This window comes from Oncorhynchus gorbuscha, linkage group LG01 (genome assembly GCF_021184085.1).
Source record: "Oncorhynchus gorbuscha isolate QuinsamMale2020 ecotype Even-year linkage group LG01, OgorEven_v1.0, whole genome shotgun sequence".
NCBI lineage: Eukaryota > Metazoa > Chordata > Actinopteri > Salmoniformes > Salmonidae > Oncorhynchus > Oncorhynchus gorbuscha.
Genome location: NC_060173.1, coordinates 27,847,975 through 27,865,793, shown reverse-complemented (window position 1 = coordinate 27,865,793; position 17,819 = coordinate 27,847,975). Strand labels below are relative to the sequence as shown.

The 17,819-nt window shown below is 44.9% G+C and overlaps 1 protein-coding gene across 1 annotated transcript in view; it reads right to left on the bottom strand.

Moving 5' to 3' along the window:
- The window catches only part of LOC124041394 (pyruvate dehydrogenase protein X component, mitochondrial-like), a 50,026-nt gene extending 41,081 nt beyond the window's left edge, over positions 1 to 8,945 (bottom strand). Inside the window, exons 1-3 of the mRNA XM_046358959.1 lie at positions 8,931 to 8,945; positions 8,512 to 8,578; positions 3,624 to 3,829 (exon numbers count right to left, since the gene is read on the bottom strand). Of these exons, the coding sequence (XP_046214915.1) occupies positions 3,624 to 3,829; positions 8,512 to 8,578; positions 8,931 to 8,945 (288 nt within the window). The remainder of the gene's footprint in view (positions 1 to 3,623; positions 3,830 to 8,511; positions 8,579 to 8,930) is intronic.
- Positions 8,946 to 17,819: the final 8,874 nt, after the last annotated feature.

The following is a 17,819-nucleotide window of genomic DNA, read 5'->3' as shown; positions in this document are numbered from 1 at the left end:
TCTTCATGAGATTCCCCAGCAGGGTATGGGGTGGGAAATGAGAACATTCCATCAGACCCACTGTCAGGATTTGGCCAGGGTTGTTCCGGTTTTTGGTCACTAGATGCCCCCATTGTGCCTTTTGACCTTTTGTTTTCCCTTGATCCCCATTATTATTTTCACCTGTGCCTCGTTTCCCCTGATTGTATTTAAACCCTTTGTTTTACTCAGTTCTTTGCTCTGTGTTTGTATGTTAGCACCCAGCCCCAGTACTCTGTGAACTCTTGTTGATCTCCGGTGGACTCTCTTGTGGAATTCTGTTTTTTGTTCTTGTTTGTTTTTGAGTATCTTTTGAGGCTTTTTGTGCTATACCTTCCACCTTGTGGATTTACCTTTTTGTCTTGGAGGATTACCTTTGTTCTTGTGGAATTCCTTTTGAGGTTGTGGAGTTACATGTTTTCTTGAACTTCACTTTTTACTTCATTAAATACACCGTCTCAAGTACTGCTGTGTCTGCCTCATCTTCTGGGTTCTGCTGACTATTCGTGGCTCAGTTGGTTTAGTGACTGTTTCTCACTCCGGAGACCCGGGTTTGTAACCGGGTCCTGACACCCACGTGGCAGCAGGTGGCCATTAGAAACGTCTGTGTGCGCAGTTCCACAGCTTCCCCTTGTGTGAGCCCACCCACATAACAGGGTTAAAGCACCTTGCAAATCCCTTACTTTTTCTAATTCTGTCACTTCCCTCACTAACTTCATACCTCGCTGGCTCTTTCTCTCTCCCTCTCAGTCATGCTGTCACTCTTGGTTTTCTGAAGTAACAAATTGTCAGCTCTGCATTTTCCAATAATGTGTGTGCTTATTTCTGAGGTGAGCATCAGCTTTAATCTGGCCTCTTATTGATAGTACCTGGAAGTTCTTTGAACTGCACAGCTTTTTATCCCCCAACACCACCCCTAGTAAAAATTATCATCCTGGGACATGAATGTTTGTCTCAAACGGACAGTTCATTATTTCCTCCTCAGAGATATCTGCACTCTTGCATTGACCTTGTTCAGTGTTGTATAACACATATAGTGAGCATTACAAACATTAGGAAAACCTTCCTGATATTGAGGTAGACCCCTCCTCCCCTCCGTTTGCCCTCAGAACAGCCTCAATGTGTCAAGGCATGGACTGTACAAGGTTTCGAAAGCAGGGATGCTGGTCCATGACTCCAATGCATCCCACAGTTCTGTCAAGTAGGCTGCAGGTCCATTGGGTGGTGGATCATTCTTAATCACACAAGAAACTGTTGAGCATGAAAAAGCCATCAGCGTTGCAGTGCTTGACACAAACCGGTGCACCTGTCACCAAGAAGGCTTAAAAATCCTTTTAACCTGTCTCCTCCCCTTCATCTACACTGATTGAAGTGGATTTAACAAGTGACATCAATAAGGGATCATAGCTTTCACCTGGTCTATTATGGAAAGCGCTTGCGTTCTTGATGTTTGTACACTCAGTACATACCACCCAGTGCCTACACTCTGCACTTACACGACAATGATATGATCGTCTGCCACATAGCTAGATTAGAGCTAGATTAGAATAGGGGACTCATTTACACCATATTCATTAAATTACTATCTGTAACATTTGGAACATTTCTCCACCCTGAACACAGCTTGTGTGAACTACTCACTCCTTGGTGACGATACACGTGTCCAGTGGGTGTGGCCAGCTGGGGATCTAGGCCGTGTGTGTCTAGACCGTGTGCTGCCGAGCTCAGCCACAACCTGGGGGGAGAAGACAAAACACACACAGAAAGACAGGGACCGAGGGACAAACACAAAGTTAGTCTCACTGTAATGTTCTGATTGGTCAGAGAATATTCTATTGTATTAGGATCTCTTTTAGTCCTCATTTGGAATAATCTTCCAAGAGTCCTTAAACATACAAATTCAATGTATAATCCAAATACATTTTAACATACACTGTATATACAAAAGTATGTGGACACCCCTTCAAATTAGTGCATTCTGCTCTTTCAGTCACACCCGTTGCTGAAAGGTGTATAAAGTCTAGCACACAGTCATGTAATCTCCATAGACAAACATTGGCAGGAGAATGGCCTTCTTGATGAGCTCAGCTACTTTCAATGTGGCACCGTCATAGGATGCCACCTTTCTAACCAACTCAGTCCGTCAACTTTCTGCCCTGCTAGAGCTGCCCCGGTCGACTGTAAGTGCTGTTATTGTGAAGTGGAAACTTCTAGGAGAAACGACGGATCAACCGCAAAGTGGTAAGATCACAGAACGGGACCTCCAAGTGCTGAAGCACGTAACGCGTAACATTTGTCTGTCCTCGGATGCAACACTCACTACCGAGTTCCAAACAGCCTCTGAAAGCAACTTCAGCACAATAACTCGTCAGGAGCTTCATGAAAAACGTTACCATGGCTGAGCAGCCGCACAAACCTTCGATCACCATGCACAATGCCAAGCCTCAGCTGAAGTGGTGTAAGCTCACCGCATAGTTCTCTGGAACAGTGGAAATCTGTTCTCTGGAGTGATGAATCACGCCTCACCATCTGGCAGTCCGACGGATGAATCAGAGTTTGGCGGATGCCAGGAGAACACTGCCTGCCCAAACCATAGCACCAACTGTAAAATTTGGTGGAGGAGGAATAATGGTCTGGGGCTGTTTTTCATGGTTCGGTCTAGACCCCTTAGTTCCAGTGAAGGGAAATCTTAAGGCTAAAGCAATGACATTCTAGATGATTCTGTGCTTCCAACGTTGTGGCAAAAATTGTGGGAAGGCCCTTTTCTGTTTCAGCATGACAATGCCCCCATGCACAAGAGAGGTCCTAACTGAAATGGTTTGTCGAGATTGGTGTGGAAGAACTTGACTGGCCTGCACAGAGGCCTATCTCAACCCTATCGAATACCTTCGAGATGAATTGCAACGCGGACTGCGAACCAGGCATAATCGCCCAACATTAGTGCCCGACCGCAATAATGCTTGTGGCTGAATGGATGCAAAACACCATAGCAATGTTCCAAACATCTAGTGGAAAGCTTTCCCTGGAGAGTGGAGGCTGTTATAGTAGGGGAGACCAACTCCATATTAATGCCCATGATGTTGAAATGAGATGTTCGGCGAGCAGGTGTCCATATACATTATGATACTGTATAACGCACTGTTACAAACATACATAATACACTGACATATTGACCAGATAAATACTCGACAGTCTGAAAAGATAGATTGGTTCCTACATCTACCATAGTTATGCACAACCTTCCAATTTATTATATTTTAAAGGTTCTAAAGTAGAAAAAGAAGGAAGGAAGCGCTGCTAAGGTAGACAATAGTAGGTTTTGGTGGACAGAAGGTGCTCTTTGGTAAATTGGTCATCAAAAAGAAGGGAGGACCAAGGCACTCTTTACATAATTAATTAAAATGCCTTAATTTGTATTGGACCCGAAACACATCTGTTTTTCAATTTTTGTTTCTAAAGACTGTAGCTATCTATTCTGAAAGTTTATCTGGCCATGCAAAAGAGGATAGGCTTCAGCTCTAGTCTAGTTCCTCTGGAGTTTTTTTTGTTACCAATGAGCCAGCTGCTTGGTCTTTAGGTGTTCATGCCAAGGAGGTGAGTCTCACAGTCCTGTGGGGGCTACTCTTGGGGGAGGTGGTGGGGGTGCAGAGGGGGCCATCTGAGGGGGAGGGGCTGCAGCTGCAGGAGGAGGAGCCTGGGTGGGCACGGCTGCCCCAGGGGGAGGGATCTCCACCGTTTTTCAGTCCTCCCCTTCCTCCACCATGAGGGCGATCAGAGTCCCCAGATGCACTGCACGACTGCCCTCCTCCATCTGTGGGAAGACAGAGGCACACTTAAAATAATAATCACTTCATCAGATAGCATTTGACTTAGACTGCTCAAGAAGACTGAGGAGAGGGGGAGAAAGAGAGTGCACAAAATAACAAGTAAAAGAATGAGAAAGGAAGTGGAGCACTAGGGAGAAGAAAAAAGGGAGAATGAGTGAGAAACTAAAGAGAGAGAGGCCAAATGATAGGAAGAATGGAAGGAGAACAACCCAGGAGAGAGGGTTTTCAAAAGATGTGCACCTCGACACAACATTCATTACTGTTTCCAGAGGGACCATGGGCAGACCCTTCAATTCGCTGTGCGTCCATCCCCACTGCCTACTCAATCTACTTCATTTCCCCTTGCCGTTGTTCTATTCCAACAAAACACAAACAAAGGTAAAGATTAATAGAGGGGGGAATGGATTGTTTACAGTTTCTTAACCCCCCCTCCCATCGCACATTGATTCTCTCCCTCTCTCTAGCTATCCATTTCCCTTTCTAAAAGAGTCAAAAAAGGCACAGCATGGATGTCTCCTCCTCCCCACAGTCAGCTAGGTGTTTTTCCTCTGTCAATATTGATTAGTTCTAAATGATAGGGCTAGCACAATAGATGGGCCAGGGCTGCGACACTCCATCTATTTCCAAAAGGGATCCACTTATTGAGCTGTCATTCCTGCTATAGGGCGTAGCTCTGTTTGCCAGATAGGAAGGAAAAATAAGACAGAAAGCACAACAACAGCTGTTGGCGAAAGGGAGAGCCGTCTCTTTTTGATCATGGCGACACGGAACTTGATCAGGAAGTTGGTTTCTGCGTTAGATCACACCACAAGCCCTTGTAACTGGCTGAATGTCAGAGGAAAACCCACAGCTGTGACTTGTTCAGCCCCACCTCCTCCAAAGTGCCCAAAAGGTTGACGTTTTTCTCAGTATGTCACGTTCTGACCTTAGTTCCCTTGTTTTTGTCTTTGTTTTAGTATGGTCAGGGGGGCGTGAGTTGGCGTGGGCAGTCTATGTTTGTTTTTCTATGTTGGTTTTTGAGTTCGGCCTAGTATGGTTCTCAATCAGAGGCAGCTGTCAATTGTTGTCCCTGATTGAGAATCATACTTAGGTACTCACTTTTGGTTTGTGGGTGTTTGTTTCCGTGTGAGTGTTTGGGCCACACGGTACTGTTTCGTTTTGTTCACATCGTTTATTGTTTTGTTCCAGTGTTCAGTTCTTTTAATTAAAAAGACATGAACACTTACCACGCTGCACCTTGGTCCTCCTCTCTATCTCCAGACGACATCCGTTACACAGTACAATACTAAAGATCAGCTTTAATATTGCAGAAAGATTGTAGCTTCCATCAATGTTATTGTCGGTATCATTTCCAATCCCCCATATATTTTTTGGTAAATATTTTGCTAATTTTTTGGCAGGGGACTTGGGAATCTTTTAAAATACTTTTACTTATGTCTTATGTTGTACACGTCTTTTAATATACACTGCTCAAAAAATAAAAGGAACACTTTAACAACACAATGTAACTCCAAGTCAATCACACTTCTGTGAAATCAAACTGTCCACTAGGGAAGCAACACTACATTTCACATGCTGTTGTGCAAATGGAAAAGACAACAGTTGGAAATTATAGGCATTTAGAAAGACACCCCCAATAAAGGAGTGGTTCTGCAGGTGGGGACCACAGACCACTTCTCAGTTCCTATGCTTCCTGGCTGATGTTTTGGTCACTTTTGAATGCTGGCAGTGCTTTCGCTCTAGTGGTAGCATGAGACTGAGTCTACAACCTACACAAGTGGCTCAGGTAGTGCAGCTCATCCAGGATGGCACATCAATGCGAGCTGTGGCAAGAAGGTTTGCTGTGTCTGTCAGCGTAGTGTCCAGATCATGGAGGCGCTACCAGGAGACAGGCCAGTACATCAGGTGACGTGGAGGAGGCCGTAGGAGGTCAACAACCCAGCAGCAGGACCGCTACCTTCGCTTTTGTGCAAGGAGGAGCAGGAGGAGCACTGCCAGAGCCCTGCAAAATGACCTCCAGCAGGCCACAAATGTGCTTGTGTCTGCTCAAACGGTCAGAAACAGACTCCATGAGGGTGGTATGAGGGCCCAACGTCCACAGGTGGCAGTTGTGCTTACAACCCAACACCGTGCAGGACATTTGGCATTTGCCAGAGAACACCAAGATTGGCAAATTCGCCACTGGTGCCCTGTGCTCTTCACAGATGAAAGCAGGTTCACACTGAGCACATGTGACAGACGTGACAGTCTGGAGACGCTGTGGAGAACGTTATGCTGCCTGCAACATCCTCCAGCATGACCGGTTTGTCGGTGGGTCAGTCATTGTGGTGGCATTTCTTTGGGGGGCCTCACAGCCCTCCATGTGCTCGCCTGACTGCCATTAGGTACCGAGATGAGATCCTCAGACCCCTTGTGAGACCATATGCTGGTGCGGTTGACCCTGGGTTCCTCCTAATGCAAGACAATGCTAGACCTCATGTAGCTGGAGTGTGTCAGCAGTTCCTGCAAGAGGAAGGCATTGATGCTATGGACTGGCCCGCCCATTCCCCAGAGCTGAATCCAATTGAGTACATCTGGGACATCATGTCTCGCTCCATCCACCAACGCCACGTTGCACCACAGACTGTCCAGGAGTTGGAGGATGCTTTAGTCCTGGTCTGGGAGGAGATCCCTCAGGAGACCAGCCGCCACCTCATCAGGAGCATGCACAGGTGTTGTAGGGAGGTCATACAGGCACGTGGAGGCCACACACACGACTGAGCCTCATTTTGACTTGTTTTAAGGACATTACATCAAAGTTGGATCAGCCTGTAGTATGGTTTTCCACTTTAATTTTGAGTGTGACTCCAAATCCAGACCTCCATGGGTTGATACATTTGATTTCCATTGATCATTTTTGTGTGATTTTGTGGTCAGCACATTCATCTATGTAAAGAAAATAATAGTTAATAAGAATATTTCATTCAAATAAAAACATGTTTATAGTCAACACTTGGCTTTTCCTTGAGGGTGACACATTGGCAGTCAGGATCTCTAGTCTCCACTAAGTGTTGGTAACACCACATGTTACGGATACAGTTATCCTGTGTGTGTGTTTCTTTTCTCTCCTTCTCCCCTCACAGGTGAAAACCATCACTCCCCAATCAGTCAACAATCAATCATCAATCAGAAGACACACCTCCTCCTATTTCCTGACCTATCACAGTTACTTCCCCATGGTTTAAAAACCCCATCATTTGTTTGTTCTAAAGCTCAGCTCAATCTCTAGCTCAATCTCTCTGTAAATGCCATGTCTGTAGGTCTCTGTGTTTCACTCTCGCTTTGTGTCTTAACCGCCCTTTTGTTTAAGCACCTCCATAGCACTTTGTCATCACCTGTGAGTATTGTTTTTGTTTATGGTGTTTGTTTGATTGCTGGTGGGAAAAGGGGGAAACCAAGACAAGTCGCCCATGGGCATACACTTCCCGTAGGTGAACTTTGTTAAATACACTAGTTAGAACTGGGCGGACCACCCACTGTATTTTTGGTTAGTTAGCTGTTGTTAAAGTAGGCTAGTCTAGCTTAGGGGTGTTTTTGAATACTTATTGTTTCTTTCCTTGGGTCCAGCTCAGCCCCTTTTCCTGCTCCCCTCTTTACAGTGTGTTTATAAATAAACCTGGAGTTTGACGGTAGATTTCTGTTGTCGTGGTTATTTCGTGCACACTTTTACTTTGTCACAATAATAATTTGCATGAGTTATGTTACGGATCTCATTACCATCCCCCCTAGACTGTCGGGCCAAAAGGGATTCGTAACACCACATAAGGTTCCCCTTATCCGACTGTCTTTTGAAAAACAATCTTTTCACTGCTCAGAGATAAAACACCTATGTTCTTCTGCCTAGCATAGAAGTGGCTAGAATCTTCAGAGGTGTAAGGAATATTAGGAGACTGAAACTAGGGATATACTGTAGCTGCTGGAAGGCGACCATTGGTGATCATCAGGTCCTGTTGGAAGGTGAACCTTCAGCCCCAGTCTGAGGTCCTAAGTGCTCTGCAGCAGGTTTTCATCAAATATCTCTCTGTACTTCTCTACGTTCATCTTTCCCTCAATCCTGACAAGTCTCCCTGTCCCTGCCGCTAAAAAACATCCCCACAGCATGATGCTGCCACCACCATGCTTCACCGTAGGGATGATGCCAGGTTTCCTCCAGACGTGACGCTTGGCATTTAGGCCAAAGAGTTCAATCTTGGTTTCATCAGACCAGATAACCTAGTGTCTCATGGTCTGAGAGTCCTTTAGGTGCCTTTTGGCAAACTCCAAGCGGGCTGTCATGTACCTTTAACTGAGTGGCTTCCGTCTGGCCATTCTACCATAAAAGGCCTAAATAGGTGAAGTGCTGCAGAGATGGATCCAGGGCACTGAGCTTGGTGTCAAGCTTCGATGGAACAATAGTGTTGAATGCTTAACTGTAGTCAATGAACAACATTCTCACATCGGTGTTCCTCTTGTCCAGATGTGTTACGGCCATGTGAATAGAAATGGCATCTTTTGTGGATCTGTTGGAGCGGTAGACACATTGGAGTGGGTCCAGTGTGCCTGGCATGCCTTGATCTGGCCTTGACAAGCCTCTTGGAGCACTTCATGATGACTGAGGTGAGCGCGAGAGGGCGATAGTCATTTTGACATGTCACCTTGTTTTTCTTGGGCACTTGGACAATGGTGGTCTCCTTATAGCAGGTGGGGACTACAGCCTGAGACAGGGACAGGTTGAATATGTCCGAGAAGATGCACCCAGCCGTTCAGCACACACAGAGCACGCGGCCAGGGATGCCATATTGGCTGGCTGTTTTGTGAGTATTCACTCGAAAGTTTTCCTCATGTCAGCCTCGAAGAGTGAAAGCACCTGGTCGTCCGTAGCAGCGAGATTCTTCCTGGATGGATCGGTATTGTCTGCCTCGAAGCGAGCATGAAATGTGTTATGCCTGTCGCTTCAATGGGCACTGCATCGATATTCTGTAGTCCTTGCCATATATGACACGAGTCTATTCATATTTGAGTATGTATTATCGTTTTGCATCCCAAGTGGATTTGCGGAGATTGTACCTGCTTGCCTTGCATGCGTTGGGCGCCACCAATACATCAGGGTTTGTTCTGCTGACATTGAATAACGCTGCACGGGCTCTCAGCATGGTAGGGATTTCTCCAATCCTCCATTTTTGGTTGGGGTATACCTGGATTTTTATTGTGGGTACAACATCAACACATTTCCTAATGCTTGTGATTGACGATGAGTATTCCTCAATGTTGATGGATAAATCATTTTATTATTACATTTTTGCATTCCCCCCCTTTTTCTCCCCAATTTTGTGATATACATTTGGTAGGTAAGATCTTGTCTCATCGCTGCGACTCCCCAACGGGCTCGGGATAGGCAAATGTCGAGGCATGTGTCCTTGGAAACATGACCCGCCAAGCTGCGCTGCTTCTTAACACACTGCGTCGGAGAAAACACTGTTCAACTGACAACCGAAGTCAGCTTGCTGTCACCCGGCCCACCACAAGGAGTCACTAGAGCACAATGAGCCAAGGAAATCCCCCAGGCCAAACCCTCACGGCGCTGGGCCAATTATGCGCCATCCTATGGGGCTCCCGGTCACGGCTGGCTGGGATTGGGATTGAACCAGAGGCTGCAGTGGCAGTTTAGACTGCTGCGCAAATCAGGAGGTGGGTGGATGAATCTTCGCTGGTGGGCCCATCGAGTTGCTGCTTGTAGGTGGGGAGTAGGAAGAGAGACTTGATCTGATTGGCCAAAGTGGGGTGGGGGATGGCCTCGTATGGGTTATGGATGTTTGTGTATATATGGTCAAACACACTGGATCCTCTTGTAGGGCAGGATACATGTTGGGGATATCTTGTTGACCAGGAATTGTGTTAGAAACATACCTCTCCACCCCCCAACTCATACCATAGCTGGCGATCAATCCATTCAGAATATGGAGAAGCAGTCTGGTTGAAAAACACAGTCGAGTGTATTCTCCATAAGCCCCGTTTCATCACTTGAAGCCTTGCTCTGCGTTCACAAACTTAATTTTTCAGTGATTAGACATTAGCCATCAGGATACTAGGAAGAGGCTGTGTAGCCCATCTTTTCAGCGTAGCTTGGATTCCCTCTCTCCTTACTCTTCTTTGTCATCGGTGTTACCTTAGGTCAGGGCTGCCCAACCCTCTTCCTGGAGATCTACCGTCCTGTGGGTTTTCAGTCCAAGAAGCAAAGTCGAGCAGGAACCGGCAAGACGGGTGCGCTCCTAAGCGCCATCATCTTATCCGTGTATACCCCAAAGGGTTATTATGATTATCCTTGTAACAGATTTATAAACATGAGGACCACTAAAGACAGCAGTGGAGAACGAAATGCCACTAATGATTACACATTGACAGGCTGTAATGAGTGTTTGGTTAGGACTGCAGCCAGGTTTTTGACACTCAGTGTATGAGTGAGTGAGAGACAGAGAGAGCAAGAAGGACAGAGATGGAGCAGTGGGGCAGTGATTGTGTTTATCCGGTTTATAATCCAGAGTGGAGGATGGGGAAAGGTGGCAGATGAGGTATCCATACATCTTAATTGTATTGGATCAGTGCAACACCGCAGTATATCATAAACTGTCTCTGACAATCACCATCCCAATAGACATACATGCAGCTAGTCTATTGTACTACAAAATAAAACCATTCAATTCTCACTGTGACTATGGTGCCTTTTCCTACTCAAGATTAGAGTTTGATGTTTTCTGGGACACATAATGAGCAGTGGACAAGGAAATGTACAACCACGGAGTGTTCCACGATGTGCCACACAAAGCATGTGACTGGGGTGTGAGGGAGAGAGAAAGCCCAGTGATGTTCTCTCCCCACTAATAGGCTCTCCATAAACATCAATTAGACAACCAGGTATTTATAGACTTATTTAATACAGCTGCCTAAGAAGCTGCTGCTGGGGGCTGTAATTCACACTCTCACACACACACACAAGCACCCGCACACGGACACGCACACAAACACCCCCCCTTGCCATTGTCATTTTATTTTTTATGGCATACCATCTTATGTGTGGATGTCTCCATCAATGAAGTAAAGGCATATAAGCACACATTTAGACTAGAGAGAGACAGAGGGAGTGAGAGAAGAAACACAAACACCACCAGTGGGGCTCAACACTGCCATCATCTGGCTGTTAAAGGACAGCTGCTGAGCCATTCAGTCACTCAGAGTCATTTAGTCAAATACATGAGCAGCACATCAAATGGACCAGACAGGTAAACGATGCCGTTTTAACACAACTGACTCACATTATAACTTGATTTCAGTGAAGAACGATATGTCAAGAGGTGGATGAGGGCACCAGTTTTAGTAGGCTATGCATGGATTTCAGAAAATAACCATTAATTATATATGATTATATTATTGTTTTGTACTGTTAATATGCACACACACTGACACTCCAACACACACACACAAACACTCACTTCCTACACAATATGCACATACATTTATACGGGCTCTACACACAAACACATACGCACTCACATACAATCATCATACGCTGCTGCTAGTCTGTTTATCATATATTCTGATCCCTAGTCACCTTACCCCTATACAAATCTAACTCTTATTACTCCAGTATCCCCGCACATTGTAAATATGGTACTGGAAATGGCTGACCCTGTGTATACTGTACATGTGTCACATCATCCCCGGCTAACTGCTCAGTTCTTCTCCCAAAGAACAGTCCTGTGGTCTCCCTTCACTTAGTAGGTTTTTTCTCATTACCTCTCAGCATAAAATATAAAAAAACACATTCAAACTCCATCCTTCTCATAGGCACAACCTGTCTCCCAAACAGCTCAGTGGTTGATGTAGGCTTTCTAAACACTAAAACATGGGTTCCTGGCCTCTTAGTCTGATTTCCGATTTTTCTCACCATTTGCATCCATTTGTTGTTTTCCTCAGATCCCCCAGGGGGTCTCGTGGCTGAGCCAACAAGGAGACCCATGGAAAGGATGATGGGGAAAACAAACCACCAGACCCGGTGTAGACTCTGTTTCCTAGTTATAGAATCTGATTGTGAGTGTGAAATGATGACTCCTTCTTCTGCTCGTTGGCTAGAGCCTTTTTCTTCATCTTTCTTTCCGGCCTTTAGGTCTGGGCCCTCTGCTTTTTTCCTTTGGCTCGGGGCCCTGCTCTCCCTCTAGTGGCTCATCCATGGCTCCCACTCTGGGGGGTGCTTGCAGTGGGAGAGATGATACCAGCCGGACCTCTCCGCCACTCACAGGGCTGTTGGTGTCACTATGGTTACCTGGAACAGACCCATCCATCGTGGTTGGTTCAATTTTTGTTTGTGGACTCTGAATTTCACCCAGTCTTTGTTCATGGGAAGCTTGTCAGGGTCTTTACTTGGGGGAACCTTGTTTGCTTCCCTGTGGGCAGAGTGGAGAGACCTCAGTTATGTCTATCTGTCGGTCAGTCATAGGTCGAACACCTGGTGTGTTCATGGGTCATCCTGTTAACATCTCGTAAAGTGTACACCCAATACCTTCGTTAAGGCTGCTGCACATTTTCATGAGGACAAGGGGCAAGCATTCCACCAGTCCCAAGTCAATGGATACTGTAATGGCATTGAATAGAAAACTACAACAACAAAAAAATCCTACTTCCTGAATGGATTTTCCTCAGGTTTTCACCTGCCAAATCAGTCCTGTTACACTCACAGACACTATTTTAACAGTTTTGGAAACTTCAGAGTAATTTCTATCCAAATCTACCATTTATATGCATATCCTATCTTCTGGGCCTGAGTAGAAGGCAGTTTAATTTGGGCACACTTTTCATCCAAAATTCCAAATGCTGTCCCCTACCCTAGAGAGGTTTTAAAGGCCAATTCTTATGTGCACACACCTTACACTGACAGGGAGGGAATAGCTGTAGGCTATATTGTAAAATTGTCCTTTTTTGTTTTTACCCTGTGGGTCACATTCTCACCAGATCAAAGAGAGGAAAGAAGTAGCCCAATGGAAACCATCATTGGGATCACTCAACACAATAGCTATGTCTCAAATGACGGGCTCCATAAGGCTTTGGCCAGTTACAGTACAGGGAAATTGTCAGTAGAGACATCAAGTTTCAAGTTGTGTTAGTCGTATTTACGGGATATGCATGGTATACATTGTTCAAAGAAATGCTGACTTGCATGTTCCTTTTCGACAATGCAACAACAATAAGAAAAAAACGAAATATAAGAATACGAACATAAAATAAAAGGCAGTGTATTGGGGGGGGGGGGCCAAGTGTATAAATTGATCAGTATAACACGAGTCTGGTACGAGCAGTTGTGATGTCTGTGTAGTATGAATGTGGGTGTCATAGCCAAAAACCTCCCTCCTGGATGAAGTCCAGTCAATTAAGATTCATCTATCATAAAATAACAGCGTCCTGACAAACTGTGTAGGGATAGAAGGAGGAAGCAGAGAGTGATACATTGCATGATGGTTGTTATCATGTAAGCACTGTGGACCATGTCAGATATCTTCATCTAGCCTTTCTTCTTCCATGTACCCCTACCTCCATTTATTAATCTATCCGTCTCGCCACTGGTAATCTCGATGGCTAAACGTTGACATAAATTCTGTCCACAGTATCAATCCATATCTCAATCCAGGCCCCCCTACCTGCCCTTAATCCACCCACCAATCAATGTGTGGGGGATCGCTACATGTGCCATGTCAGCCTTTTGTGTGTTCATGCATATATTGTAGGTGTGTGTGTATTGGTGTGATTGATTGCATCATGATCAGATTTTCATATTGAAGCCATACGGTCAGGTTAGAGGGTGGGGTGGGGTAGTGGTTCTGTTATCGGTGTTGGTGCGTACCCCACTTCCTCTATGAGTAACATCCCCCTCTCCTGGGGACTCATTTATCAATCATGCGTAGGCACAAATCTGTGCATAAACCAAGCGTGGCAAAGTGCTACATTTATTGATATGCTTAAGAGTGTGTGTAAATGTATGCACAGCCATGACCATGAATAAGACAAGTGATGGAATAAGGGAACTGTTTGTCAAATGTAGAATGGGGAATATATATTTTTAAAATGTGTGAAATTGTGAGAGTAATAATTAAAATCGTTTTTGGATTGTATTTTATTTCCATTGGGAACACGTCTCACAGCCCTCAATAAACCAATGTTTTGATGCAATTATCAGCGAAACAAACTAACATACAATTTCATACACTATTGCACAACAGGTTGACATCAACAGGCGTTTCTTTTCCATCAATGGGTTCCCAAATACTGTACAAACGGATCAATAGACAGCACAGAACCCACAGAACCTGTTCAAATATGTAAACAGAAAAGACTTCCACTCTTAATTCATGTGATTCAGGTGATTTGGTGGCACGCATGACTCATTCATTCTGCAGAACTGCAATGTTGGCCTATACACTTATGGGAGGGAGCTGTTGAGGATGGATAGCTTATTGGTGAGTGTTGCCTATTCCTTTTAAGTGTATAATATTTGCCATTGCTAAAGCAACTTGAATTGTCCTAACGGTTCTCTTTGTAGCTATGTTTTAATTTTCACAGGTCAAGCCACAACTGAGCGAGCCAAATAAAATATTTTGGTTGTACTCAATGTCTGACACCAGCACCTCTATTTCAGTATCAGAAAACTATATATTTTTTCTTCACTTTTCTTGGTTGTGCAGTTTATTGTCATGGCAATGTATATTCCCCGTGGGCTTTAAAATGATAATTGACTACATATGGTTAATTAGGAGCGTTTACAAAATTCAAATAGCCAAGGTCGTGCACAAGCACTGATGCAGAGACATTTATATTTATGATTGCTTATCTCCTACCGGTGTGCATATGACGTCTGTAAGACTGTTTGATATATCACACTTTTTCTATATGTACAAACATCCTAAATTCTGTTTGAAAGTAGTATTTTAGAATAGTTTCCACACAATATTGATAAATGAGGCACCAGATATTTAGCCTGTGGAGCCAGAGGAGCTAGGTTGAAGGATGCAGCAAGGCCTGACCCTCATAAATGGAGCTCTGCAGGCAACCTGACTAGCCCATGCCATGCCCTATCCACACAGGCTGCACATTAAACTGGCTGCTAATTTAGAATCCTAGTGGGTACATACTTAGAGACCACCATACTACACTCACTGTGGGATAATCTCCAATATGACTTACACAGAGCAGAGACCATACTGTTCATGCCCCACACGGCCAGGAAACACATCCCACACACACACACACACACACACACACACACACACACACACACACACACACACACACACACACACACACACACACACACACACACACACACACACACACACACACACACACACACACACACACACACACACACACACGTACACACACACACACACACACACACACACACAAAGAGACTGGTATGCTTCCTCTCCAACACGCCCACTACAGGTTGTTCAGGGGTGGGTTTTTCAGGAGTGGAGTGGGGTGTTGATCTGGATACTGTCTGAGCCTGGGGGGGCTTATATAATTCACTGCCTCTCTCTTTTTCTGCCAGCTCCCAGTCCTCCTAAGTCCCTACCCCCAACTCCTAGACCGTTGCCATGGAAATGACCTCATCCCCAGCTGAGACATGGATCGGAAGGAGGGAGAGAGTGGGGAGTTTAAGAGAAAGAGAAAGCAGTAAAAAATATGAAATAAGAGTGAGAGAGAATGAGCAATACAGGAATAGAGCAAGGGCTAAAAAAGACAGACCTACAACGAGAGCAAGAGAATTTTAGATAACCATTTTCCTAACCTGCTTAAGTTCGCCTAACCCGCTGCTTAAGTTCTCCTAACCCGCTGCTTAAGTTCTCCTAACCCGCTGCTTAAGTTCTCCTAACCTGCTGCTTAAGTTCTCCTAACATGCTGCTTAAGTTCTCCTAACCTGCTGCTTAAGTTCTCCTAACATGCTGCTTAAGTTCTCCTAACCTGCTGCTTAAGTTCTCCTAACCCGCTGCTTAAGTTCTCCAAACCCGCTGCTTAAGTTCTCCTAACCTGCTGCTTAAGTTCTCCTAACCTGTTGCTTAAGTTCTCCTAACCTGCTGCTTAAGTTCTCCTGACCTGCTGCTTAAGTTCTCCTAACCTGCTGCTTAAGTTCTCCTGACCTGCTGCTTAAGTTCTCCTGACCTGCTGCTTAAGTTCTCCTAACCTGCTGCTTAAGTTCTCCTAACCTGCTGCTTAAGTTCTCCTAACCTGCTGCTTAAGTTCTCCTAACCTGCTGCTTAAGTTCTCCTAACCTGCTGCTTAAGTTCTCCTGACCTCCTAAAAAACGTTTTGTTGCTCTTTTGCATCTCTTCTTGCACATCGTCATCTGCACATCTATCACTCCAGTGTTAATGCTAAATTGTAATTATTTCGCCACAATAGCCTATTTATTTCCTTACCTCCCTAATCTTACTACATTTGCACACACTGTACATAGACCTTTTATATCTTGTTATTGACGGTACGTTTGTTTATCCCATGTGTAACTGTGTTGTTTTTGTCCCACTGCTTTGCTTTATCTTGGCCAGGTCGCAGTTGTAAATGAGAACTTGTTCTCAACTGGCCTACCTTGTTAAATAAAGATGAAATATATATGTATATATTTTAAACCTACCTTATGGTCACCTAACCTGCTGCTTAAGTTCTCCTAACCTGCTGTTTATGTTCTCATAACCTGCTATGAAATGTCAAATCTGACGTGAAATTGACAAAAGCTGGATCCCTTATAGCCATGGCTGAGGGAGAGACCTATTATAATAATTGAAAGTACATACATGAGAGAGATCACTTCCCCTGCTGTTAGTGATAACTTGGTCCAGTCCATCCTATTGGAAGATCTAAGTAATTCCAATATGCATGTGGTAGAGTAGACCAGCTCCATATGCGCTCTTTATTTAGGGTACACTCATAGACAACACCTGAACCGCTAAAACAATATGGGCATGCTGCGCTGTGCTAAGCGGCCTGGATTCCACTGATAATTGCCAGTTGGACACTGCTCTGAATGATGTGACACTCACTAGTCGGATGACTGACTGGAGGGGACAATGACATCAATTTTAAGACAGGCATGGGTGTGTGCGTGTGTATAATCAGGGTCACCTAATTAGTTGATGAATGCTGGGTTCCAATTAGAAAGGGCAACAAATAAGTAATTATGGCTGCTGGATCATTTAGCTCTGATAATGAAGAGGATGGAGGAAAGGAGGGAGTGTTTTCCAGCCGTAGCAGTACCACACTGAGTTGCCATCAACATCCTCTCTCTCGTTAGGATGTAATAGGTGTTTTCCGTCTCTGCCAGATCAATCTGACAGCAGACGATAAACTGCTTTCATCACACTGTTTGGAGGGACAAACATGTGGGACAGTGTTAATGAGAGACAGTTGATCTGTCCATCTTTGTATAAACCATACACATTTCCACATTAGAGAGAGAGAGAGAGAGAGAGAGAGAGAGAGAGAGAGAGAGAGAGAGAGAGAGAGAGAGAGAGAGAGAGAGAGAGAGAGAGAGAGAGAGAGAGAGAGAGAGAGAGAAAGAGAGAGAAAGAGAGAGAGAGGGAGAGAGAGAAAGAGAGAGAGAGAGAAAGAGAGAGAAAGAGAGAGAAAGAGAGAGAAGGAGAGAGGGAGAGAGGGAGAGACAGAGAGAGACAGAGAGATAGAGAGAGACAGAGAGAGGGAGAGAGGGAGACAGAGAGACAGAGAGAGACAGAGAGAGAGAGAGAGAGAGAGAGAGAGAGAGAGAGAGAGAGAGAGAGAGAGATGTCATGAAGCACACCTCATCAGTGATGTTCTGCCAATTATAGAGGTGGGAAGCCTGAAGAGCTGCCACACGCACCCACACTGTTCACTCACCAGTATTTTGGCCAGGACACCATCATTGTTGGACTCCAGTGT